A 26,990-nucleotide genomic window follows, 5' to 3' on the forward strand; every position below is an offset into this window, starting at 1 on the left:
ACTGGGGTGGGATGGTTGCTTGAGCCCCGGAGTTCAAGGCTGCAATGAGCTATGATGGCACTTCTGCAATCCAGCCAAGGCAACAGAGGGAGACTTTGCCTCAAAAAAAGAAAGAGAGAAAGAAAAGAAAGAAAGAAAGAGAGAGAAAGCAATAAAGAAAGAAAAAGAGAGAGAGAAAGAAAGAAAGAAGGAAGGAAGGAAATGAAAGAAAGAAAGAAAGAAAAAGAAAGAAAGAAAGAAAGAAAGAAAGAAAGAAAGAAAGAAAGAAAGGAAGAAAGAAAGAAAGAGGAAGCAGGGAAATGGGACAAGAGCTGTCAAGTCAGTTATTACCCTGTGACAGGTACTATGGCAAACATTTATATAAGTATGTAGTTTCATTTTCATACAATTCCAGTTTCCATTTTATAGGTGGAAAAGGAGACACAAAGAAGATAATAAATTATCCAGGGCATAGTAGGTGATAGAGCTGGGATTTGAACCCAACCTTATGTGAGTCCAACATTATTCAATTAGTTGTACCTTTAGTCAATAAATCACTCCTGCACTGATATAATTTAATAAAATTTTCTGATAAATAAAACTCGTATGCTTGACCAAAATATTTATTTGAGAATTATACAACAAAATTCCAATATGGCATAAACTTTGTGAAGACCTTTAAAAATATCCAGTGAGATTTGCTTCATTTTTGCCCCTAGAGAATTATTAATTATACAGTTTTATTTCCATTAAATGGAACTCTTGAGAGAAAAAGAACAGAAAGAAGAGGGAGATCACAATTTTATACATTGTGCTGAGAAATAAGAGGCCTTCCCACATGGTAGCTAATCCAGTCAAAATAATTGGCCACTTTGGTGTAAACACCTGGGAACTCTGGTTTTCCACAGTTTTCCCCCCAACTCACAACACCCCAGACATAAGTCACATTGTTGGCATCCATACAGACTAAGGGGCCTCCAGAGTCCCCTTTACAGGCATCGATGGAACCATCATATGTACCTAAGAAAGAAATGGGAAAGAGAAAATCACACATTTCCTTCCATTTTTCAAGGCTGCCATGCCTCCTCCAGGGCATTTAACGACTTTGGCTTTCTTACAGTTTCCTGACAGCAACAGCATGGGCTCTCCTTAGAGGCCCCGGCTGGGCTTGCAGAGTTGGAGAGATGCAGGTTGGAAAATGCTTTACGAGTCTTCTATTCATTCCCCCAATTCAGCATGTTCTTCCTGTGTTCTCTATGCAACTGAGTACCAAGATGGGATTGCAACCTGAAAGTTGCACCAAATGCTGAGTGGGAAAATGACAGGACTACCTAGTGCTTACTGAGTGCTAAATATTTATTAGTCACTCATTGTCTTCATTCTCACTACAACCCTGTGAGGCAAATATTATCACCCCTATTTTATACATGAGACAACTATGACACAGAGTTTAACTTGTCTAAGGTTACACAGCTACAAACGACAGGGTCTGGACTTGAACCCAGGTAGCCACACCTCAGAGCTTGTCCTCTTGACCATGATACTCCCTTTTAGGAGATTTTGTGCTGTTCACCCCTTTTGTCCACTGTAACCTGAACTCCATTTCAAGATAGGAGGACACTTTCTTCTCACTCATGACTTTCTGAGATTTTTAAATCACTGTATCCGAGAAGTTATAGGATGCCAATAACTGCCTTTTCAGTAATACACCATTTAGAAATGGTTTCAATAAAGCACCTAAATGCACTACACTGGCTGGTACTTTGCCTGCCTTTGTATCACCTCCAAAAGTAGGAGCTGCTATTGTTGTATTGGGCAGGAGAATTAGCTTAACCATGTTATCAAAGGAGTCCGTGGCATAAGAAATGCACTGTGATTTCCATGGAGGGAAAATTTACTTCCAACTGGAAGTAAATCTTATCTCATTTGAGATAAGATAACTTGAATTTGTATTTAAAAGTAATTTAGTTTTGATCCTGGGTATACCACCTCTTGTCTGTAAGACTTTGGGCAAATTATGTAACTGCTCTGCATCTCAGATGCCTTATCTATGATCCTCAATTTTACAAACGAAGAAACCTGCTCAAGGTCACATGACTAGCAATTAATAAAAGCTGGGATATAAATCTAGGTCTGGTTCCAGAGCCCGTGCTCTTAGTCACCTTGCTGTGCTGCTATAGAATCGCTTAAGGAGGATTTTTCCTCATAGTATTAGAGGAAGAAACCTGAGCTACAGGGAAGGGACTGGAAGAGTTTGACAGTGCTACAGCCAGAAGGCCAAATGGAGGGAATTAGGGCCCAAAGCATGGGGCTGATGTGGTGGGAGTAGATGTTTGATAGAAGAAACACATACATCTTGACATCTGGATAAATTGATTATCCATTTATCTTGGATAAACCACTTGGCACTTACCTGCGCATTCCATTTCTTTTTCATAGAAGCGATTTCCATAAAACTTAGAGCAGTTGCTTATTAGTTTAACTTCACCCCACCGAAGTGAAAAGACTTTTTCATTATCTAAACAAAGTGAGAAAGCAAACATTTAGAAGTCACAAATGAGAAATCTAAATACATACTGTCATAACTTAATAAACCATTAGGATTATGAAAGGGTATATAGTCTTGAATATATATAAACTTTTGAGGACACTTCCTTAGCATGTTTAATCATATCATATCTCTACTTCTAAAACTGGATGGATAGTCAAGGGGGACTATTGAACATATGGTCTGAAGTCACACTCATTTAATAAAGAGCTGGTACCCTAAGTTGAACGAGATAAAATCTTTCCCTTTTGGTTGCAGAACTCGGTCAGGCAATTAGATAGGAATCAGTGATGAGGTCTTTTCACATAAATACCTCCTATCTTCTTACAGTCCCTTATTTCCTTGAGAATGTTTGTTAAAGTGAAAACAATGTTTTAATATAAGAACTTAAAATAAAGGAAATACATATGAAGTTATCGATGTTTGTGTGTTTTTGTGTGTCTGGGAAGAAAAATCCATCTCCTAAGTAATTTGAAATTATTTAAAAGGGGATTTAGGATTTTCTTCCTCAAGTGATCTACCTCCCTCGGCCTCCTAAAGTGCTGGGATTACAGGCATGAACCATCGTGCCCAGCCAGGAAGGAGTTTTTTTTTTTTTCCTTCAAGCTCTACTTCTAGTTAGTCTCAAGATACCTGCCTTCCTTAGAACAAGAGCTTCTTAAAAAATAGTAATTTCTTATTTCCCCTAATTTGGGAAAAGCCTTTAAAACTGTGAGCAATTCTTAATGGCCCAGGAGATAGCTAGTGCCTTGGCACTCTTGTAAGCTTCTTGAGGCACTTGTCACATTCTGCTCTCTGATGGTAGCTGAGGCAGCAAAATGGCAGAATTTTAGCTACTAGACTTTAAGGTTATCAGTAAACACCTTGAGTGCTGGACTTCATCTTTCAGCCGTGCAACTTATTCATCCCCTTGTTCGTTGACTGGGTCCATATTTTCCATCAGTGAAATCCTAGCACTTTAGCATTGTTATCTTGCACACACAGTAAATCCTCAATAAATGTGTTAAACCATGATCAATAAATGTGTTAAACCTTAATCAATAAATTAATCATTGATTAAAGACATATCTAACTACCAGTTTATATGAAGTACATGGAATAAGGGAACATGGTAACTGCTAGATCAGCCTGGGCAAAATTTGGTGTTTTAGAAGTTTTGGGTATTCAGACATACCACAAATCCAGATTTATTTCTACATATATTTTACACCTTCCAATGTGGCAATTATAATGAATGTGTTGGAATATAAGTCTGCAAGACCAGTGCAATGAAGGTACTTAGAGTTTCTGCTAACAAAGAGAGTTTAAGATGTTAAAAGGAAGCTAAATTTTAAGGTTAAATCTTTTTTTTTTTTTTTTTTTTCTGTTATGCTTGTGGTTGTTTTGAGACAGAGTCCCGCTCTGTCACTCAGGCTAGACTGCAGTAGCACAATCATGGCTTACAGCAACCTCAACCTCCTGGGCTCAAGTGATCCTTCCACTTCAGCCCCCCTCAACCTCCAGGAGCTGGGACTGCAGGTACACACTATCACATCCAGCTAATTTCTAAATTTTTTGTAGAGACTGTCTCAAACTCCTGGGCTCAAGTGATCCACCTGCCTTGGCCTCCCAAAGTGCTAGGATTACAGACATGAGCTACTGTGCCCAGCCCAAGGTTAAATCTTCAAGATGAAGGGAAAGGGTTGGCTAGTTTAATTCTAATCTAATCTCTAATTCAGCAGGTCTTTCTAATAATTTGTCTCTGAGTGTCCAGATCTTTTATTTGTAGGAAGTGTTCACCTCAAGTCTTCTTAGAAGTTCAAAAAATGAATTCCTTATGTTCTTTTTTTCTTTGTAGAGAGGGTAGGGCATGGGGAATAGGGAAGGAGGGAGGAGGGAAGTGAGAAGGAGGGTTGTGGGCATCAGCGATTCAACATACACCAAGGCTATCCCTTTGTAAACCTTTTTATCTTTTACCCACATCTCCCCAACAAATCCAAACGGTCCATGCTGTATGTCTCCCTGTCTCTATATTTTCTTTCTTGGTGAATGGCTACCCTTCAAAGTTTGCCTCAGGATCATAGAGAGAACATGTATGTTCTTTGAAAGCCTAGATAAGGACTGGTTCCACAATTTGCAGAGTCCAGTGAAAAATGGAAATGTGGAGTGGGGCCATTTCAAAAATTATGAAGAATTTCATGATGGTGACAGCACAGCAATAAATCAAGTCTCAGGGCCTTCTGAGCGTGGGGTGCCAGGCAGCTGCACAGGTCGCAAACCCATGAAGCCAGCCTTGGCTGGATGTTTGCTTTTCTGGATATGATGTTATGCTTCTCTCTGAGTGCTAGGAAATTAGCTCCCATGCATTTCTACTTCCGATTAACAAATTGTAAAACATATACCTTTTTCTCGTCCCCAGCCAGAAATGATGCATGTATCATCAGGCTGGAATAGATAAGGAGACCAGGGGACACAGGCAGGGATGGAACGAGGCAGCTCACAATCTTTTTTGTTTCCCTCTTTTTTCATTTTAATCAAAGCGATGTCGTTTTGGTAGGTGCCTGCATTGTAGTTTTCATGGAAAATAATTCTATCCGCGTATTCAACTACTATATCTTTAATGCTGGGGTGTATCCAGTCTACTACTGTTGTCCATATTTGGTAACGATGAGTTTTACTGGCACTATAACAGAAAAAAAAAGGAAATAAAATATATTGAGAAAAAATGTAAATAGGAATTCTGACACTTCACTTTTATGTTTTTCCCTTTTAAAAACCTTTTTCATTTCCCCAGATTTTTTTAAATCCTTGGTGTCATGAAACAATGAGATTAAATTTACTTAGTGCAGAATTAGGTCAATGGTAAATGATAAAGCTAGGAATAATCCATGTAAGTGCTCAATATGAGGAACATAAAGAACTCACTAACAACTAGAGATGCCCAGAAGTGGAACGAGTTTACTGCCTCTAAAGTGAGTGCACCATCATTGCAGGTGTTTGCTAAGCAGAGACGAGACAGCATCTTGCCATAAATGCAGTTAAGGAACTAGGGAGTTGGACCACACACACTCATTACTCTGCCAACCCTAGAGGTTCTCGGGGCAAAGGCCACAGCAGTCATTATCCTGACCCTTAAGACTAACTTTATCCTAACATTGCGTTGTATTTATTTGTTCACATGTCTTTCCTCACACTAGACTGTGCTGGTTGAAGCCAGAGATGGAGTCTGATTCACCTATGCAGCCCTGGTGCCTATTATTATACTTGGATCATAGTAGCTGTTTTAAAATCCTGTTGAAATGGTGAATGAGCTAAATGTTGCATATTCTTATGCTTCACTACATTTTCATATCAAATTTCTTTCTTCCTTTCTTTCTTTTTAAAACAGAGACAGGGTCTCACTCTTTTGCCTAAGCTGGAGTACAGTGGTATGATCATAGCTCACTGCAGCCTTGACTCCTGAGCTCAGGAGACACTCCCACCTCAGCCTCCCTAGTAACTAGAACTACAGGCATGTGCCACCACATTAAGCTAATTAAAAATATTTTTTTTAGAGATGGGGTCTTGCTTTGTTGCCCAGGCTAGTCTCAAACCTACCAAAGTGCTGGGATTATAGGTGTGAACCACCGTACCTGGCCTCATACCAGTTTTCAACTCATAGTTTCAAGCAAATTGGGCATCTACCATCTACCATCATCTTCTCATGGAACAGCATAGTCACTTCAACAAAGTATTATAGCTTAGTTTTTTTTGGTTTGATTAGAAGTAGGGTGCTAAATTATGACCTCATAGTCTAACATTTCCAGACAAGAAATTATTTTATAGAATGGCTTTTCCTTAAGCAATAAAACTTATTTTTAAACAATTTCATGGAAATCTTTTCAAAAAATGTATTATTTATATCAGTGTTCTCCAACCTTTTTGGCATCAGGGACAGGTTTTGTGGAAGACAATTTTTCCATGGAACCGTGGAAAACTGGGGGAAGGAGGGGATGATTTCCAGATGAAACGGTTTCACTTCAGATCACCAGGCATTAGATTCTCATAAGGAGCATGCAGCCTAGATCCTTCACATGTGCAATTCACAATAGGGTTTGCACTCCTATGAAAATCTAATGCTGCTGCTGATCTGACAGGAAGTGGAGCTCAGGTGGGAATGCTCGCCCACCACTCACCTCAGTTCCTAACAGGTAGATCAGTACTGGTCTGCAGCTCAGGGGTTGAGGATCCCTGATCTATATAACTTCTGCTTTCTCAAACAGCATTAACTGAACAGAATTTATCTTTACATAAGGGTGATTCAGGTAATCACCTTAAATGGTGATGTCCTAGGAAATAATGAGATGTTCAGGAAGCTTTTGTTTATAGTGTTCCAAGAATACTGTCCTTCATATTAATTTTGGTTGTTTTTCAGGATCACAGGTTCTAAATATTATTTATTTAGTCAATTTATTCCACAAATACTTAGTGTGAACTTATATGTACCAGGCACTGTGTTAGGCACAGAAGTGAGCATGCAGAAATGAGCAAAATCAGAAACAGTTCCTGCTTTCATGGAGTTCAGGGTCTAGGGAAAGATGCAGCAGTAAATGGATTATCACACTGATGAAGATAATACGTTCTACCATGAAAAGTGAGAGGAATGAACAGTATGTGGGCTTTTAAGAACTTATCAAGAGGGCTTTGACTTAAGGGAGTCAAGGAAGGCTCCCCAAGGAAGTGAAGATCAACCTGAGATCTGAACAAAGGGTACTATTAAGTAGGGAAAAAGGATAAGGAAGATCATTTCTGGCAGGGGAAACAATAATATGAAGGTCCCTTTGCAGGAGGGGGCAAATGCACTTGAGTAGCAGAAAGCAGTTCAGAGTGGAGGTGGTGGAACAGGAGCAGGAGGTGACTCTGTGGGGCAAGATGAGATTGGCAATGGTTAGCAGAGGTCAGATTACATGGGGCCTCATGGGCCATGTTAAAATTTTTGTTTCAATTTTTATCCTAAGAGGAATGCAAAGTCATTGCATTTTAGGTGAAAAGTAATCAAAACTAGGTATAACAACATGACTCTTGAGCCACACAGTAAAGAAAATATAGGTGGACCACAGTTGAGTACAAAATGTAAGTAGTACCTACCCACTCTCCCACCCTGCAAATAAGCCAGGTGAAGTAATTGGGCAGCTATGGGTTTGATCTGCCTTTGCCAGTGAGATCAGCAATTTTGGTCTGTGGAGGACACAGTAGATTCTACGGGACTGGCCTCTGGAATTCCGGTTGTGAATACCAGAGGATACTTTGCAATTAATATAGTGGAGTTTGTCAATACCTTTTTCAGATATGCTTTATCATCTGCCACAATCTCTATTATTCACTTCATTGTTTCAGGAAATCTAAAATGTACTGAAGACATCTTTTACCTGAGACAATGTGCAGCAGTCAGAACCCAACAGCCACCAATATAAATTCCCCCACAGGTGATTCCTTTGGCATCCTTAATTCCCACCTGCCATGGGAAGTCTCCCTGTAAAAGACATTCGTGTGGTCACTGCCATTCTAACAGATAGCGATACAAACAGCCCTAAGATATTTCCATGGCAAGACTCCCAGTCTCTTATAATTACATCATCCTCCTGTCTCTTCCCCCCCACCAATTTAGGCTGTTTCTGGGCAGTTGTGTTGTGACTTTTCATGCGAGTTTACCAGTTTTGCTAGCTTTCCTCCCACAATTCGTTTCCTTCGAACGTGCATTCTGTTTTTAACTCCACAAGATAATTTAGGTAATAATGATTTTATCCGTCTTCTTTCTTCAAGAAAGGAAGAGATTACATCATTATTATCTTGAACCCATTAACCTTTTTAACACACTTCTTGATTATCTATGCCACAAAAACAGCAGAGTCACAGTCAGCAGAGTCACAGTCAGTACAAGACAGGCTGGAATCATTAGTAAATTATTTTGAATGCTAAACCATACTATTTATCTTATTTAAAAATTCTGGCTTGATATTAAAATTGGCTTGATTCTCTGAAGTTCTGCCTAAAGATGGACTAGTGGCAGAAAGGGGCTGGCCAAGAGGTTAAACATTTACCAGTCTCTAGCTTATAAAGGATGCCACATGTCCAGGCACTGTGACAGAGGCAGCTCAGAAGGGAATCACATTCTGAAATCATCAGGATAAACTAACAACATGGCAAACTGTGTCTTTTATGTTTTCTTTCTTTCTTTTCTTTCTTTCTTTCTTTCTCTTTCTTTCTTTCTTTCTTTTCTTTCTTTCTTTCTCTTTCTTTCTTTTTCTTTCTTTTCTTTTCTTTCTTTCTCTTTCTGTCTCCCTCCCTCCCTCCCTGCTTTCTTTCCTTCTCCTTCCTTCCCTCCCTCCCTCCCTCCCTCTCTCTCTCTCTCTCCCTTTCTTTCTTTCTTTCCTTCTTTCTTTCTTTCATTTTGAGATGGAGTCTCAGTCTTGTAGCCCAGGCTGGAGTGCAGTGGCATGATCTCAGCTCACTGCAACCTCTGCCTCCTGGGTTCAAGGGATTCTCCTGCCTCAGCCTCCCAAGTAGCTGGGATTACAGGTGCCCATCACCCAGCTAATTTTTGTATTTTTAGTAGAGATGGGGTTTCACCATGTTGGCAAGGCTGGTCTCGAACTCCTGACCTCATGTGATCCACCTGCCTTGGCTTCCCAAAGTGCTGGGATTACAGGCGTGAGCCACCATGCCCAGCCATAGTTTTTAGTTTCTAGAGGCTGTTTATACGGAACTCTTTTATTAATATCAATGTTAACATAGTGATAGTCATATTAAGTACTTTCTATATTCCAGGCCCCATACTGAGTCTTTGTATATACTTTATCTCATTTAATCATCCTATTAACCCTGAGAGGTGATGTGCCAGTGACCCCGGGACAAATGGGTTAGCGGGCTGGGGAGTGTTTTTAGCCATTTGACATGTGACAATGTTTTCTTCCTCTGTCTGTGAGCATGCAGATGTCTGGCACATGTGTCATGAGAAAACACGGTAGAGCAAAGTTTATGACATGAATTTTCCAAAGAATTTATGATGATTGAAGAAAGTAAAAGATATCCCTTTATTTCCTCTCTATATTTTAACATGTCATGAAAATTTTAGTAAACTTGCTTCTTAGCCCCAGATGAGAAAGGAAAATGAATATTGCTGTTAATAATTTTGGGCATACCAAAAAAGTTAGGCCCCCAAGAAAAAGTGGTTGTGGTATGGAGGCTAAAGCAACTCCATCTTGGATATTAATCTGCCATGTTAGCTTCTGATTAACCCCAATTCTGGGAAGGCTGCTGAGATTTCCAGTTTATCTATTATTCCCTGTATAAGAGCATGCACTTACTGTAAATCCTGCCCTTATGGTAAATTGCTACCCATTAGCTCTGAAGCATTTGTGCCCCTCCCCTACAGTATACAATCTCTGGGTCCGGAGAGAACTAGCACAAGGATCCACCATCTTGTCTCACTGTTGTCCAGGACACAGACATGGCATTAGTAAGTACCTATTAAATGTTTCTTTGTAAGGAACCGGATATGTTAGCCTCTTTCTTTGGCCTCTCAACTTCCTTAGACTTTGGGGGCAGATTTGTGTGAACCTGCCCACTGTGAAACACATGGATAGAAGATGGTTTTTTTTTTGGTCTCACCCATCCTAAGAACTGGGGTGGGGGAAGATTGTGATGGCAAGTTTTTGCTTAGACCTTTGAAGGAAGAGGGATCTCATGCTCTGAGGACTGTGAAACCAGCTTAGGTAGTATCTGAAAATGAATGTTATCCTGAGTAAAAATAAAGGGACATTGCTGAAAATCCCTTTTGACTAATATCCATAGCTTTGAGATCTAAATCTTTTTTTTTTTTTTTTTTTTTGAGATGGAGTCTCACTCCATTGCCCAGGCTGGAGTGCAGTGGCACAATCTTGGCTCACTGCAACCTCTGCCTCCTGGGTTCAAGCGATTCTCCTGCCTCAGCCTCCTGAGTACCTGGGATTACAGGCAGCTGCTACCATGCCTGGCTAATTTTTATATTTTTGTAGAGATGGGGTTTCACCATGTTGGCCAGGCTGCTCTTGAACTCCTGACCTCAAGTAATCCGCCTGCTTTGGCCTCCCAAAGTGCTGGGATTACAGGCCTGAGCCACTGTGCCTGGCCTTAAATCTTTTACTCATTGCCTGATTTTTAAACATTGTTACTTAATTTTTGTTACTGACAATTAGAAAGAAGTCTACATGAACTTCATTTAAAAATCCCACTGACAGAGCTATTTTATTCCCAATTTGTATTTGAGGTTAAGTTACTCAAGTCTTACGTTTTTATAGCTAATACATAACTGAGTCAGGATTTAATGTAAGTCTGTCTGACTAGAAATCTCTAATCAATTGCTATCTTCCCGGGAACTTAATACTTTAATTTAATTTGGCTTTTAGCGCACAACTGGCCAAGGTACAGATCTTCAAAGGTCTCCTATTACCATGATTTAAAACATTGTGAAAGAATGGCTAATTCAATTAACATCTATTATTTTTTCTGTTTCAAAAAATTATGAGTCATGCTTGAGAGCTGGTTGTTTTTTGACAAAACTGACCCGGCAAAGTTCGTATCAAATAGAAAAAGCTTATGTAGGATTGGAGTATTGTTTTCACTTCAAAATTAGCCATATGAATTAATCTAGTTTTAAAAGCAATTCTCGAGAATCATTTTAGCTTACTTTTCTTAAAAGTGATACAGAAAGGAGAAGAATAACGTTATATTTTTAAATTTAAATTGATACCAAAATTAATTGTTGCTTGAATCAATTATATATACATGCAAATGACACTAAAATTACAGCCTAAACCAGTGAGCCACCAATAAAAAAGTATAATGTTAACTTACCTGCATCCATGTCAGCAGTCAAAATTTCTGTTTCTTCTATGATAAAAAAAAGAATCCAATGTTTAAAGTTGTTAATTATGGTCAAACTTAAATCAACATTGATTATAATTTTCTGCCTTAAAACTTGGCCTCCCTTTTATAAAGGACTGTACAAAATCCCCAAGGCATGTCATCTTATTTCCTTTCTATAATTAGGTCATTGTAAAGGCTCAAGATGCACTGTATAGAAATTGCTGGCACAAGTTAGAGATATCTGTTGGTACTAGTGAATGTTGAGACTCATAGTGTCATAGTTTCCTGTAGTTAGAACGAGCAAAATGCACAGCCCAGAAGGGGAAGGCTTCTCTTTCAACTCTTTGCATCCCCAAGGTGTTTTTTTAAATATATATATTATATATATAAAATAGTATATATATTTATTATATATAAATAAATATATAATATATATTATATAAATAGATATTTTTACATTTTATATTATATAATTATATATTTGATATTTGATATTTATATAAAATATATATATATATATTTTTTTTTTTTTTTTGAGACAGAGTCTCACTCTGTTGCCCAGACTGGAGTGCAGTGGCGAGATCTCGGCTCACTGCAACCTCCAGCTCCTGGGTTCAAGCGATTCTCCTGCCTCAGCCTCCCGAGTAGCTGGGATTACAGGCACGCATCACCACGCCCTGCTAATTTTTGTAGTTTTAGTAGAAACGGGGTTTCGCCATATTAGTCTGGCTGGTCTTGAACTCCTGACCTCGTGATTCACCCGTCTCGGCCTCCCAAGGTGCTGGGATTACAGGCGTGAGCTACTGCACCCAGCCACCCAAGGTATTTACATAAGGTAGGGAGCGGTCATCAGCACTGACCAAGGGAGTCCTGAGCTCACAGGAAAAAGGCTCCTCTCAGTTTGTACAGGTATGAGTTAGCATTAGGCATCTGGGATGCAGAAGTAAACGAGAAAAAAAAATCTTTCTTTTTTTTTTTTTTTAGATTTTTTTCCTTGAAGTTATACCAGATGTTTTCATCTTTGCTCTGCCATCCTAGAACATTTCTGTGGACAGAATCATTATTTCCTTGACCTGGGTATCTGAAGGCGAATTCCCACCAACATGTTGCTCTGTCATGGATGAGGATATGGCTGGGGATAGCATAGCTCAGAATGGCAGCGTCACTTTGCTGCATTCCTGTGTCTTGTCACTGAGCTTGCCAAGTTCTCTTTGGGACAGGTTTATGAGTGTTCGTTATGCCACACACCTAAGTTGTTTTCTAGGGCAGAGAGAGGCTTTGCTCAGATGCATTTACAAAAGCACCCTTGTGATTCAGAGACGACTCAAATATTTACATTCAATACCCAACAAAGGAAGATGGGAAAGTCAAGTGTAGCTGAGGTGTACTAGGTATTAGAAGAACAGCATTAACTTGATTTTATATAATCAAAGCTGAGGTGTACTAGGTATTAGAAGAACAGCTAGTACATCTCTGATTATATAAAAATTAAGGATTTCTATTCAACAAATCTCACATGGATAGAGTTAACAGATGAGAGACAGCATGGAAGAAGGTATCTGTAATGTTTAAAACTGACAATGGATTAATTTCTAGACGGTAAAAGGAACCCTTGCAAAATCAATAAGAAAGATTACAATGAAAGAAATATAAAATTAAGCAAAGGATGTGAACCAATGAAAGGATAGAGAAAAGAAAAGGAAGATGAAACTAAAAAGTCAGTACACACATGAAGAGAAACTCAGAATCATTTGTTAATATAAAAATTCAAGTTAATAAACAATGCCATCACTTGACAGCGGGAGAAACATGCTTGATGTTGGTGAGGTTGAAGAGAACCCTCAGGCATTATTGGTGGAAGTAAGGACTGGTATATAACAGCGCTGCCAAAGAACAGACAGGCACTAGTAGTCAAATTAAGGATATGCATACTCCAAGACTCAACTTACTACTATGGTTTGAGTGTGTCCCCCAAAATTCATGTGTTGGAAACTTAATCCCCAACACAACAGTGTTGGGAAGTGGGGCCTAATAAGAAGGGATTAGGTCATGAGGGCTCTTCCCTCATGAATAGATTAATGTCGTTATCTCGGGAGTGGGTTAGTTGTAGTGAGAGCGGGCTTGTTATATATAAAAGTGAGTTCGGACTCCTCTTGTTCCCTTGCTCTCTTGCCTTTCCACCTCCTGCCATGGGATGATGGAACAAGAAGGCCCTTGACAGATGTGGGCCCTGTGACCCTGGACCTCACAACCTCCAAAACTGTAAGAAATAGATTTATTTTCTTCATAAATTAACCAGTCTGTGGTATTCTGTTATAGCAACACAAAAGAAGATGCCCAGCTAGATGCCTCAAAGAAATCCTCCCACACACACTTAAGGAGAGGATATTCATCACAGTATGACTGTGGGCTGAAAGTCCATTACTGAGAAAGTGGAGAGTAAATTGTGCAAGATAAACACAGTGGAGTATTTTATGCAGCAGTTAGAAGCAACAAATTAGATGAACACAAAGTAACACAGACAGGTCTTTAAAATGTAATGAGTTGTGAAAAGAAAAAAGGAAATACAGATCTACAACACAATACTATGTGAATAAAAAATGTATGCTTGCAAAATAACAATACACATTGGATAAGAATGCATGCAAACAAAAAGACGTACATATTAAGTCACTTAAAAATGGTTGCCTATCGGGGGAGAGGAACGGGAGTAAGGTATAGTGATAAAGAGGCATAAATGAGTCAAACAAGACAGGGACCTTGCTTGACCCCTGATGATCATGTATAAGCAGCTGAGGAGTATCATTAACGCATCACGTTGCCCCTGAGATCTGAAACTAGGGAGGGAGTAGGAAGGAAAGGAGGGAGGGAGGGAGGGAGGGAAAAAAGGAATAGAGAAGGAGGAGGAGGAGGAGGGAAGAGAAGAAGAAGAAGGAGAAAAAGAAGAAGAAGAGAACAAAAGGAACAAGAAGCAGAGGAAGGAGGAGAAGGAGGAGGAGGAGGGAAGAGAAGAAGAAGGAGGAGAAAAAGAAGAAGAAGAGAAAAAAAGGAACAAGAAGCAGAGGAAGGAGGAGGAGGAGGAGGAGGAACAGCAGCTTCAGAGGGCAAAATGACCCGTGAGAGAGAATACAGTGAAATAATAGGCATTTAGAGCAAAGGGTGGTCTTGAGCTAGCCAGTCCCTCAGAAATCCTAAGAAATCCTGAGGAAGTGGCTCATGCCTATAATCCCAGCACTTTGGGAGGCCGAGGCGGGTGGATCCCGAGGTCAGGAGTTCAAGACCAGCCTGGCCAAGATGGTGAAACCCCATCTCTACTGAAAATACAAAAATTAGCCAGGTGTGGTGGCACATGCCTGTAATCTCAGCTACTCGGGAGGTTGAGGCAGAGAATTGCTTAAACCTGGGAGGTGGAGGTTGCAGTGAGCTGAGATCGCACCACTGTACTCCAGCCTGGACTACAAAACTGAGACTCTGTCTCAAAAAAAAAAAAAAAGAAAAAGAAAGAAATCCTGAGGAGGATCATGAACTTTGACATTATATGAACTGGGGATGTAAGTCATTTTACATGAATATTTTTCTAGTTCTTTTTTTTTTTTTTTTTTTTTGGAGATGGAGTCTCGCTCTGTCACCCAGGCTGGAGTGCAGTGATGTGGTTTTGGCTCACTGCAAGCTCTGCCTTCCGGGTTTATGCCATTCTCCTGCCTCAGCCTCCCAAGTAGCTGGGACTACAAGCGCCCGCCACCACGCCCGACTAATTTTTTTTGGTATTTTTAGTAGAGATGGGGTTTCACTGTGTTAGCCAGGATGGTCTTGATCTCCTGACCTCGTGATCCTCCCGCCTCGGCCTCCCAAAGTGCTGGGATTACAGGCGTGAGCCACCGCGCCCGGCCGTTTGCATGAATATTTTTAAAAAGGGTGGTCCCAAAGAGCTAGAGGATTTGGGACATCTGGCTGATACAAGTAAATAAGAAAATGGCTATCATGAAAAGATGTTATCTTTTCTCCGGTTGCAATTTCTTGAGGCACTACCTTGATTTTGAGGGAAAATGAAGAGGAGAAAGGTATTCGGCAAAGGTGAAATGGGCAGGGAAGAGTCCACTCTGGGTGGTGTTTTGGTCAGCAGGCCGTGGATGGGGTGTGTGAGAGTGAGTTTATCACACTGAGAAAAGGCCTCTATGCCTAAACTAATGTTCAGGCTGGGTTATTGCTAAAATGTGGTCATATCATGCTCCATTAACAGTTACATTAAAATATAAGAAGACCATAGAACCTAAGTTTTGTTTCAATTTTTTAATATCCCCAAATTGTAATAAAAATTTTACCTTGAGCCACAGATGCAAAGCCTGAAGAAAACAAAAACAAAAACAAAAAATTTATCAAAGGATAATTTTTAACTGGGAAAAAATGCACACTATATCAATATACTATACATGTCATGAAAACCATCGCACCTTATTTCTGTTTTCTTCAGTAATAGAATTTTTCTGTAAGAATAGATTTACCTTGAATTGTAGGATGTCTAGCTGCTAAAAACAAAACAAAAAACTCACTATAGCAAAGAGATCGTTTTGATTTGAATAAAATATGCACAAATTATTAAATTTCAGATCAGTACAACTTAATAGTTAGAAGCATTACTAAAATGCAAAGGCAGAGCTCATCCCTAAATAAGAGTAAACTGAAGTAACAATGACAGTTGGCCAAATGTGTTTTTGAAATAGATTTTAAAAAGATAAAAGGAGGTCAGGTGCAGTGGCTCATGCCTGTAATCCCAGCAACATGCCTTCCAAAGTGTTGGGATTACAGGTGTAAGCCACTGAGCCTGGCCAGGGCAGGGATTTTTGAAATGTTATTCACTAATGGAACCCCAGCACCTAGGGCAGGGACTGGCACACATAGTAGCAACTGAATAAATATTCATCAAGTAAATGAATAAATATAATAAAGAGATTTTTCCTCCAGAAAGCACTGATGGAAGCAAAGAGTCAGTCCTTATAGCCTAGAATAGGTACATAAGAATATTTTTCACCATTGGAGATAACGTATCCAGAACACCAACTCATTGCTTTGAAACTTGGTAAGTAAAAGGAAAGAATTAAGCATTATTCTGCCTCTCAATAGATTTCTAGTTAATAAGTGCAGAAGGCATGATAAAATTAAAAATTGCCATTTTACAGCCCCTACTGACAAAATGGATGTAGGCAACAATTTAAAAGGCTGCTAAAACCATTAGGCAAAATATTGTGGGGTGCTTTGCAATGGACACACCAAGCTGATCAAATAATCATCTTAGCATCACTAGAGGAGGGACAACCAGACACGAAGACATTATGTGTAATAGGAAATACATGCAAGACTCATCAAGAAATCTTGCCTAAGGCCAGGCACAGTGGCTTACACCTGTAATGCCAGCACTTTGGGAGGCCGAGGCAGGCAGATCATTTGAGGTCAGGAGTTCGAGACCAGCCTGGCCAACATGGTGAAACCCTGTCTCTGCTAAAAACAGAAAAATTAGCCAAACATGATGGCACACGCTTATAATCCCAGCTACTCAGGAGGCTGAGGCAGGAGAATCCCTTGAACCCACGAGGCAGAGGCTGCAGTGAGCCTGCATTGTGCCACTGCACTCCAGCCTAGGCAATAGAGCAAGACTATGTCTTAAAAAAAGAAAATAAAAAGAATTCTCGCCTAAGATATTAAACCTTGCTCTTAAAAAAAATGTTTGTCATTGACTTGAAGCTCAAAACCTTGGTTATAATCAAGTCTCTTTAAATCCAGAATAAGAAGTATCCTATAGGCAAATGACTCAGTTTCTCTAAAAAAAAAAAAAAATTAATAGTATGAACAAAATTGGGGTAGGGAGGTGGGGGAAGATAACTCTTGATGAATAAAGAAGACTTTAAAAATGTAATAACCAAACAGAACATTGAGATTCTTTTAGATCGTGATTTGAATATATTCATTCAAAAGAGACATTTTTGAGATAGTTGATAAAATTTGAACATGGCTGTTATTAAATGATGTTAGTGAATTATTAATATAGTGAATTATTATATCTAAAATAGATTTTAGATATACTAATGAGAGAATGGTTTTTTAATATATATATATATATATAGTGCTTTTATCATTGGAGATGCATATAAATGATGTGATATGATATCTAAAATTTACTTTAAAATACTCCAACAGGCCAGGTGCGGTCACTCACGCCTGTAACCCCAGCACTTTGGGAGGCTGAGGCAGGCAGATCATCTGAGGTCAGGAGTTTGAGACCAGCCTGGCCAACACAGTGAAACCCTGCTCTACTAAAATACAAAAATTAGCCAGGCATGGTGGCAGGTGCCTGTAATCCCAGCTACTTGGGAGGCTGAGGCAGGAAAATCGCTTGAACCTGGCAGGTTGAGGTTGCAGTGAGCCAAGATTGTGCCACAGCACTCCAGCCTGGGCAACAGAGCAAGACTCCACCTCAAAAAAGTAATAATAAATAAAATAATAAAATAAAATAAAATACTCCAACAAATATACATACAAACAAACAAATTGGAAGAGAGATAAACAAGATGAGCAAACTATCAATAACTTGCAGGTGGAAAATGGGTACTTAGGGGTTGGTTCTAATGGTCTATTTTTTGTATGTGCAGTGAGAACGTCTTTTAATAGAAAGTTCTGAAATAACAAGTAGACATTTAGTGGATGAAAATATGGGGAGATGAACATTCCATAGTTCTGCAAATGCCCACTCAGTGTTCCTACTGCTACACCCATCTATAGTCCCCTTAAGATTATACTTTACCTAAAGAAAAGTTTCAGAATCCCTGGATTCAATAATGAAAAAAGTCACTCCAAGACTTTAAATTACCTTCACAGCCAACTTCATCGTCCCCTGTAATGCAGTCCACCTCACCGTTGCATCGATACTGGCTTGGAATGCAAACATCCGATTTACAATGGAAGCTTCTGCCATGGCATGCTGTGCAAACATAAGTAGGAGAGGTTTTTTCATTCCTTAAAATTGAATGAGGCACAATCTGAAATTCAATAGTAAAGTTGTTTTTCCTCTTTTAGTCAGAAAAATGAATGTAGAGGATTTAGAGGCTAGATTTATGTCTACCTTTACAACACAGTTCATCACTTTGGTCTCCACAATCATTGATACCATCACAGGCCTTCGTCTGAGAAATGTATTTCCCATTCACGCACTGAAAGGAGTCATTCGTTGGAGAATCTGTAAAGCAGGAATTATCTTTGTGAAATGTATTTATGGAGTGGTGGCATGACATCTTTATCAGATTTTTGGGATAACTGAGTCATTAAGAGAAAGTTAAACTTCAAAAAAATGTATAAAATGTATCAGTGTTATCAACATAGTATATATGACTCATACAGAAAATAAATGTCAAAGCTGGCTTATGGAGGCTCTTTTATTATCTCTGAAAGTCAGTATTTATTGTGAAAGTCTGTATTTGCTGAGATGGGGAGGAATGAAGAGTATATGCTGACACTGACAAACACTGGTTTCCACCTATTTCTTTCATGCTGCTACACTCATCCTCACCCCTACTCCCAAGACTTGCCTGGGCAGTGCCATTTGTTTACATTTTGATGGTACTTGTTTTTAGCACTGAAAAGGGATGGGTATAGGTTTGGTCTTTAAAACTACACATATGACTAAAATATTCCAGTGTCATGAAGGGGGAGAAAAGTGGCAATGACTGCCTGAAAACTGAGGCACCGATGTGGTCACTTAAAGGTTTTAAATAAATTCATATATGCTGGCCCTTTTAAAGGAGATGCTGAGGTTTCTTCTTATGTTTGATTGACTTGTGCTTGCTATAGTAACTTTAATCCAGATGATCAAATGAAGCAAGGGGAGTCAGGTAACTTTGCTTCCCATTTATGAACCTGTAGAGAGGCAATGTTTGAATGGCAAATGGTACAATGGGGAAAGGCACCAATTTAGGTTCTAAAGCCCAAAACTTGATATAATCTATATTATTGCCTCTGTGACTGGCAACTAGGCATCAATCATTTGTTTACTATAGGCTTGGTGTAAAATAAACAACCTTCAAGGAAGGGAAAATAACTGGCAAATACTCCACCAACCTGCTTTCTGTGTGTAACACACCACATCAGCTAAATCCTGGTAATCCATAGTTCTTCTCTTAGTAAAAGTACATTCAGCCAAGCTGGTCTCTAATCCTCGGCAATGTACATGTAGACATTCAGTGGAATTTATAGAGAGATCAGACAACTTAAACCTTCTTTCACTATCAGCACCTCTGCAAATAGAATAAAGAAAACATTATGGTAGAATAACTGTACTTGGCATGTATAACCCTACTGTAGCAGGTAAGAAACTAGAGTAATGTCTTCTCATTCTCTATATAGGAGTTACAGATTGGGCAAGATACTGAAACTCTGAGCCTCAATACCTTCATCTATAAAAGGGAATATAAGTACCTCACTGGATTTTGTAAAGATTAACTAAAACTTGGCTGGGGGTGGTGGCTTACACCTGCAATCCTAGCACTTTGGGAGGACAAAGAGGGTGGATTACCTAGGTCAAGAGTTTGAGACCAGCCTGGTCAACATGGTGAAACTCCCATCTCTACCAAAAATACAAAAATTAGCTGGGTGTGGTGGCCCACACCCATAGTCTCAGCTACTCGGGAGGCTGAGGCAGGAGAATCACTGGAACCCAGGAGGCAGAGGTTGCAGTGAGCTGAGATCACGCCATTGCACTCCAGCCTGGGCAACAGAGCGAGACTCTGTCTCAAAAAAAAAAAAAAGATTTTCCATCTTTTCCTTTTGGTAATCTCTCTGCCTGCCCCATGCTGTAAACTTTAGGTGGTTGGTTCAATTATTGCCTAAGACTTGGGAGGTTAGGTTAGTTTAATTCCTATAGGTCAATTTTGCTTTTACAGTAAGCTACATCTTCACTTCAGCCTTGACAGTATTAAGGTGCTATTTTGGCATCTGTGTGTCATTGCTTGGACTTCTCAATTTGTTCAGAATTTGTGAGAAGAGACTGCCTCAGTGACGTATCATCCTAGAGATGATGATTTACAGTGAACTATTCTTCTAGGACATTCAATAGTTCCTTGCTTCTCTCTAGAAGTAAATGGGGAAAATAGGTTAAAAATAAAAAATTGAGCAAAGATGCATCAGGTAAATGGAAACAAAAATAGAACAGTAATGACAATATAAATATTAGACTAACTAGGATAAAAGGCAAAAGTAAAACAAGGTGAAGCCAGGATTTGTAATTATTTCAGACCATGAGGCTGTGCCATGAGAACAAACAAGAGCCATTTGAGGCATTCTTATAGGTTAATAATCTGAAAAATGTACCAATCTAAAAATACCTAAAAATACTATATAAGAGGGCACACCCAAGATGGCCGAATAGGAGCAGCTCCAGCCTCCAGTTCCCAGTGTGAGTGACACAGAAGACAGGTGATTTCTGCATTTTCAACTGAGGTACTGGGTTCATCTAACTGGGGAGTGCCGGACAATCAGCGCTGGTCAGCTGGTGCAGCCCGACCAGTGAGAGTTGAAGCAGGGCAAGGCATCGCCTCACCTGGGAAGTGCAAGGGGGAAGGGAATCCCTTTTCCTAGCCAAGGGAAACTGAGACAGACAACAACTGGAAAATCGGGTAACTCCCACCCTAATACTGCGCTTTACCAAGGGTCTTAGCAAATGGCACACCAGGAGATTATATCCCACAGCTGACCCAGAGGGTCCCACGCCCACGGAGCCTCCCTCATTGCTAGCACAGCAGTCTGAGATCTGACTGCAAGGTGGCAGTGAGGCTGGAGGTGGGGCACCCACATTGCTGAGGCTTAAGTGGGTAAACAAACCTACCAAGAAGCTCAAATTGGGTGGAGCCCACCTCAGCTCAAGGAGGCCGGCCTGCCTCTATAGACTCCTCCTCTGGGGACAGGGCATACCTAAACAAAAAGCAGCAGAAACCTCGGCAGAGGTAAATGCCCCTGTCTGATAGCTTTGAAGAGAGCAGTGGATCTCCCAGCATGGAGGTTGAGATCTGAGAACAGACAGACTGCCTGCTCAAGTGGGTCCCTGACCCCTGAGTAGCCTAACTGGGAGACATCCCCCACTAGGTGCAGACCAACATCTCACACCTCACACGGCGGGGTACACCGCTGAGATGAAGTTTCCAGAGTGAGAATCAGACAGCAACACTTGCTGTTCAGCAATATTCTATCTTCTGCAGCCTCTGCTGCTGATACCCAGGCAAACAGGATCTGGAGTGGACCTCAAGAAAACTCCAACAGACCTACAGCTGAGGGTCCTGACTGTTAGAAGGAAAACTAACAAACAGAAAGGACACCCACACCTAAACCCTATAAGTACATCACCATTATCAAAGACCAAAGGCAGATAAAACCACAAAGATGGGGAAAAAGCAGTGCAGAAAAGCTGGAAATTCAAAAAATCAGAGCACATCTCCCCCTCCAAAGGAACGCAGCTCATCACCAGCAACGGAACAAAGCTGGACGGAGAATGACTTTGACAAGCTGAGAGAAGGCGGCTTTGGTCAATCAAACTTCAGAGCTAAAGGAGGAATTATGTAACCAGTGCAAAGAAACTAAAAACCTTGAAAAAAGAATGGATGAATGGATAACTAGAATAATCAATGCAGAGAAGACCTTAAAAGAACTGATAGAGATGAAAACCATAACACGAGAAATACGTGACAAATGCCCAAGCTTCAGTAACCGACTCGATCAACTGGAAGAAAGAGTATCAGTGATTGAAGATCAAATGAATGAAATGAAGCGAGAGGAGAAGTGTGGAAAAAAAAGAGGAATAAGAAATGAACAAAGCATCCAAGAAGTATGAGATTATATGAAAAGACCAAATCTACGTCTGATTGGTGTGCCTGAAAGTGAGGGGGAAAATGGAATCAAGTTGGAAAACACTCTGCAGGATATCATCCAGGAGAATTTCCCCAACCTAGCAAGACAGACCAACATTCAAATTCAGGAAATACAGAGAACACCACAAAGATACTCCTCGAGAAGAGCAACTCCAAGACACATAATTGTCAGATTCACCAAAGTTGAAATGAAGGAAAAAATGTTAAGGGCAGCCAGAGAGAAAGGTTGGGTTACCCACAAAGGGAAGCCCATCAGACTAACAGCAGATCTCTCGGCAGAAACTCTACAAGCCAGAAGAGAGTGGGGGCCAATATTCAACATTCTTAAAGAAAAGAATTTTCAACCCAGAATTTCATACCCAGCCAAACTAAGTTTCATAAGTGAAGGAGGAATAAAATCCTTTACAGACAAGCAAATGCTTAGAGATTTTGTCACCACCAGGCCTGCACTACAAGAGATCCTGAAGGAAGCACTAAACATGGAAAGGAACAACAGGTACCAGCCATTGCAAAAACATGTCAAAATGTAAAGTCCATCAATGCTAGGAAGAAACTGCATCAACTAGTGAGCAAAATAACCAGCTAATATCGTAATGACAGGATCAAGTTCACACATAACAATATTAACCTTAAATGTAAATGGACTAAATGCTCCAATTAAAAGACACAGACTGGTAAATTGGATGAAGAGTCAAGACCCATCAGTTTGCTGTATTCAAGAGACCCATCTCACATGCAGAGACACACACAGGCTCAAAATAAAGGGATGGAGGAAGATCTACCAAGCAAACGGAAAACAAAAAAAAGCGGGGGTTGCAATCCTAGTCTCTGATAAAACAGACTTTAAACCATCAAAGATCAAAAGAGACAAAGAAGGCCATTACATAATGGTAAAGGGATCAATTCATCAGGAAGAGCTAACTATCCTAAATATATATGCACCCAATACAGGAGCACCCAGATTCATAAAGCAAGTCCTTAGAGACTTACAAAGAGACTTAGACTTCCATACAATAATAATGGGAGACTTTAACACACCACTGTCAACATTAGACAGATCAACGAGACAGAAAGTTAACAAGGATATCCAGGAATTGAACACAACTCAGCACCAAGCGGACCTAATAGACATCTACAGAACTCTCCACCCCAAATCAACAGAATATACATTCTTCTCAGCACCACATCGCACTTATTCCAAAATTGACCACATAGTTGGAAGTAAAGCACTCCTCAGCAAATGTAAAAGAACAGAAATTATAACAAACTGTCTCTCAGACCACAGTGCAATTAAACCAGAACTCAGGACTAAGAAACTCAATCAAAACCGCTCAACTACATGGAAACTGAATAACCTGCTCCTGAATAACTACTGGGTACATAACAAAATGAAGGCAGAAATAAAGATGTTCTTTGAAACTAATGAGAACAAAGATACAACATACCAGAATCTCTGGGACACATTTAAAGCAGTGTGTAGAGGGAAATTTATAGCACTAAATGCCCACAAAAGAAAGCAGGAAAGATCTAAAATTGACACACTAACATCACAATTAAAAGAACTAGAGAAGCAAGAGCAAGCACATTCAAAAGCTAGCAGATGACAAGAAATAACTAAGATCAGAGCAGAACTGAAGGAGATAGACACACAAAAAACCCTCCAAAAAATCAATGAATCCAGGAGCTGGTTTTTTGAAAAGATCAACAAAACTGATAGACTGCTAGCAAGACTAATAAAGAAGAAAAGAGAGAAGAATCAAATAGACACAATAAAAAATTATAAAGGGGATATCACCACCGACCCCACAGAAATACAAACTACCATCAGAGAATACTATAAACACCTCTACGCAAATAAACTAGAAAACCTAGAAGAAATGGATAATTTCCTGGACACTTATACTCTCCCAAGACTAAACCAGGAAGAAGTTGAATCCCTGAATAGACCAATAGCAGGCTCTGAAATTGAGGCAATAATTAATAGCCTACAAACCAAAAAAAGTCCAGGACCAGATGAATTCACAGCCGAATTCTACCAGAGGTACAAGGAGGAGTTGGTACCCTTCGTTCTGAAACTATTCCAATCAATAGAAAAAGAGGGAATCCTCCCTAACTCATTTTATGAGGCCAACATGATCGTGATACCAAAGCCTGACAGAGATACAACCAAAAAAGAATTTTAGACCAATATCCCTGTGAACATTGATGCAAAAATCCTCAACAAAATACTGGCAAACCGACTCCAGCAGCACATCAAAAAGCTTATCCACCATGATCAAGTGGGCTTCATCCCTGGGATGCAAAGCTGGTTCAACATACGCAAATCAATAAACATAATCCAGCATATAAACAGAACCAAAGACAAAAACCACATGATTATCTCAATAGATGCAGAAAAGGCCTTTGACAAAATTCAACAGCCCTTCATGCTAAAAACTCTCAATAAATTCAGTGTTGATGGAATGTATCTCAAAAAAATAAGAGCTATTTATGAGAAACCCACAGCCAACATCATACTGAATGGGCAAAAACTGGAAGCATTCCCTTTGAAAACTGGCACAAGACAGGGATGCCCTCTCTCGCCACTCCTATTCAACATAGTGTTGGAAGTTCTGGCCAGGGCAATCAAGCAAGAGAAAGAAATCAAGGGTATTCAGTTAGGAAAAGAAGTCAAACTGTCCATGTTTGGAGATGACATGATTGTATATTTAGAAAACCCCATTGTTTCAGCCCAAAATCTCCTTAAGCTGGTAAGCAACTTCAGCAAAGTGTCAGGATAAAAAATCAATGTGGAAAAATCACAAGCATTCTTATACACCAGTAACAGACAAACAGAGAGCCAAATCATGAATGAACTCCCACTCACAATAGCTTCAAAGAGAATAAAATACCTAGGAACCCAACTTACAAGGGATGTAAAGGACCTCTTCAAGGAGAACTACAAACCACTGCTCAGTGAAATTAAAGAGGACACAAACATATGGAAGAACATACCATGCTCATGGAGAGGAAGAATCAATATTGTGAAAATGGCCATACTGACCAAGGTAATTTATAGATTCAATGCCATCCCCATTAAGCTACCAATGACTTTCTTCACAGAATTGGAAAAAACTGCTTTAAAATTCATATGGAACCAAAAAAGACCCCGCATTGCCAAGACAATCCTAAGCCAAAAGAACAAAGCTGGAGGCATCACGCCACCTGACTTCAAACTATACTACAAGGCTACAGTAACCAAAACAGCATGGCACTGGTACCAAAACAGAGATATAGACCAATGGAACAGAACAGAGCCCTCAGAAATAATACCACACATCTGATCTTTGACAAACCTGAGAAAAACAAGAAATGGGGAAAGGATTCCCTATTTCATAAATGGTGCTGGGAAAACTAGTTAGCCATAAGTAGAAAGCTGAAACTGGATCCTTTCCTTACTCCTTATACGAAAATTAATTCAAGATGGATTAGAGGCTTAAATGTTAGACCTAAAACCATAAAAACGCTAGAAGAAAACCTATGGAATACCATTCAGGACATAGGCATGGGCAAGGACTTCATGTCTAAAACACCAAAAGCAATGGCAACAAAAGCCAAAATCAACAAATGGGATCTAATTAAACTAAAGAGCTTCTGCACAGCAAAAGAAACTACCGTCAGAGTGAACAGGCGACCTACAGAATGGGAGAAAATTTTTGCAATCTACTCATCTGACAAAGGGCTAATATCCAGAACCTATAAAGAACTCAATCAAATTTACAAGAAAAAATCAAACAACCCCATCAAAAAGTGGGCAAAGGATATGAACAAACACTTCTCAAAAGAAGAGATTCATACAGCCAACAGACACATGAAAAAATGCTCATCATCACTTGCCAGCAGAGAAATGCAAATCAAAACCACAATAAGATACCATCTCACACCAGTTAGAATGGCAATCATTAAAAAATCAGGAAACAACAGGTGCTGGAGAGGATGTAGAGAAATAGGAACACTTTAACACTGTTGGTGGGACTGTAAACTAGTTCAAACATTGTAGAAAACAGTGTGGCGATTCCTCAAGGATCTAGAACTAGAAATATCATTTGACCCAGCCATCCCATTCCTGGGGATATACCCAAAGGATTATAAGTCATGCTGCTATAAAGACACATGCACACACATGTTTATTGTGGCACTAGTCACAATAGAAAAGACTTGGAATCAACCCAAATGTCCATCAGTGACAGACTGGATTAAGAAAATGTGGCACATATACACCATGGAATACTATGCAGCCATAAAAAAGGATGAGTTCGTGTCCTTTGTAGGGACAGGGATGCAGCTGGAAACTATCATTCCCAGCAAACTATCGCAAGAACAGAAAACCAAATACCACATGTTCTCACTCATAGGTAGGAATTGAACAATGAGATCACTTGGACACAGGAAGGGGAGCATCACACACCAGGTCCTATTGTGGGGAGGGGGTAGGGGGGAGGGATAGCATTAGGAGATATACCTAATGTAAATGATGAGTTAATGGGTGCAGCAAACCAATATGGCACATGTATATATATGTAACAAACCTGCACGTTGTGCACATGTACCCTAGAACTTAAGGTATAATAAAAAAAATACTATATAAAATGCCATCGTTTTCCTCAATGAGTTCTTAAGGAAGTAAGGGAAATCTGTGCTGGTTAAAATTAGAG

The 26,990-nt window shown here is 39.8% G+C and overlaps 1 protein-coding gene across 24 annotated transcripts in view; it reads right to left on the reverse strand.

Moving 5' to 3' along the window:
* Window positions 1–586: 586 nt before the first annotated feature.
* The window catches only part of CFI (complement factor I), a 71,880-nt gene continuing 45,476 nt past the window's right edge, over window positions 587–26,990 (reverse strand). For 6 of the 24 annotated variants that reach the window (XM_045392753.3, XM_074040282.1, XM_065545325.2 and 3 more), the window contains 11 exons: window positions 19,499–19,674; window positions 18,507–18,620; window positions 18,255–18,365; window positions 15,895–15,918; window positions 15,715–15,735; window positions 11,381–11,416; window positions 8,198–8,301; window positions 7,915–8,018; window positions 4,909–5,189; window positions 2,393–2,497; window positions 587–999 (listed from right to left, as the gene is read on the reverse strand). In XM_045392753.3, coding sequence (XP_045248688.2) covers window positions 782–999; window positions 2,393–2,497; window positions 4,909–5,189; window positions 7,915–8,018; window positions 8,198–8,301; window positions 11,381–11,416; window positions 15,715–15,735; window positions 15,895–15,918; window positions 18,255–18,365; window positions 18,507–18,620; window positions 19,499–19,674 — 1,294 coding nt within the window. In that variant the 3' untranslated portion in view covers window positions 587–781. The remainder of the gene's footprint in view (window positions 1,000–2,392; window positions 2,498–4,908; window positions 5,190–7,914; window positions 8,019–8,197; window positions 8,302–11,380; window positions 11,417–15,714; window positions 15,736–15,894; window positions 15,919–18,254; window positions 18,366–18,506; window positions 18,621–19,498; window positions 19,675–26,990) is intronic. The other 18 variants (XM_074040286.1, XM_074040285.1, XM_074040287.1 and 15 more) reach the window with 10 other exon arrangements.

Source organism: Macaca fascicularis, chromosome 5 (genome assembly GCF_037993035.2).
Source record: "Macaca fascicularis isolate 582-1 chromosome 5, T2T-MFA8v1.1".
NCBI classification, from domain to species: Eukaryota; Metazoa; Chordata; class Mammalia; order Primates; family Cercopithecidae; genus Macaca; species Macaca fascicularis.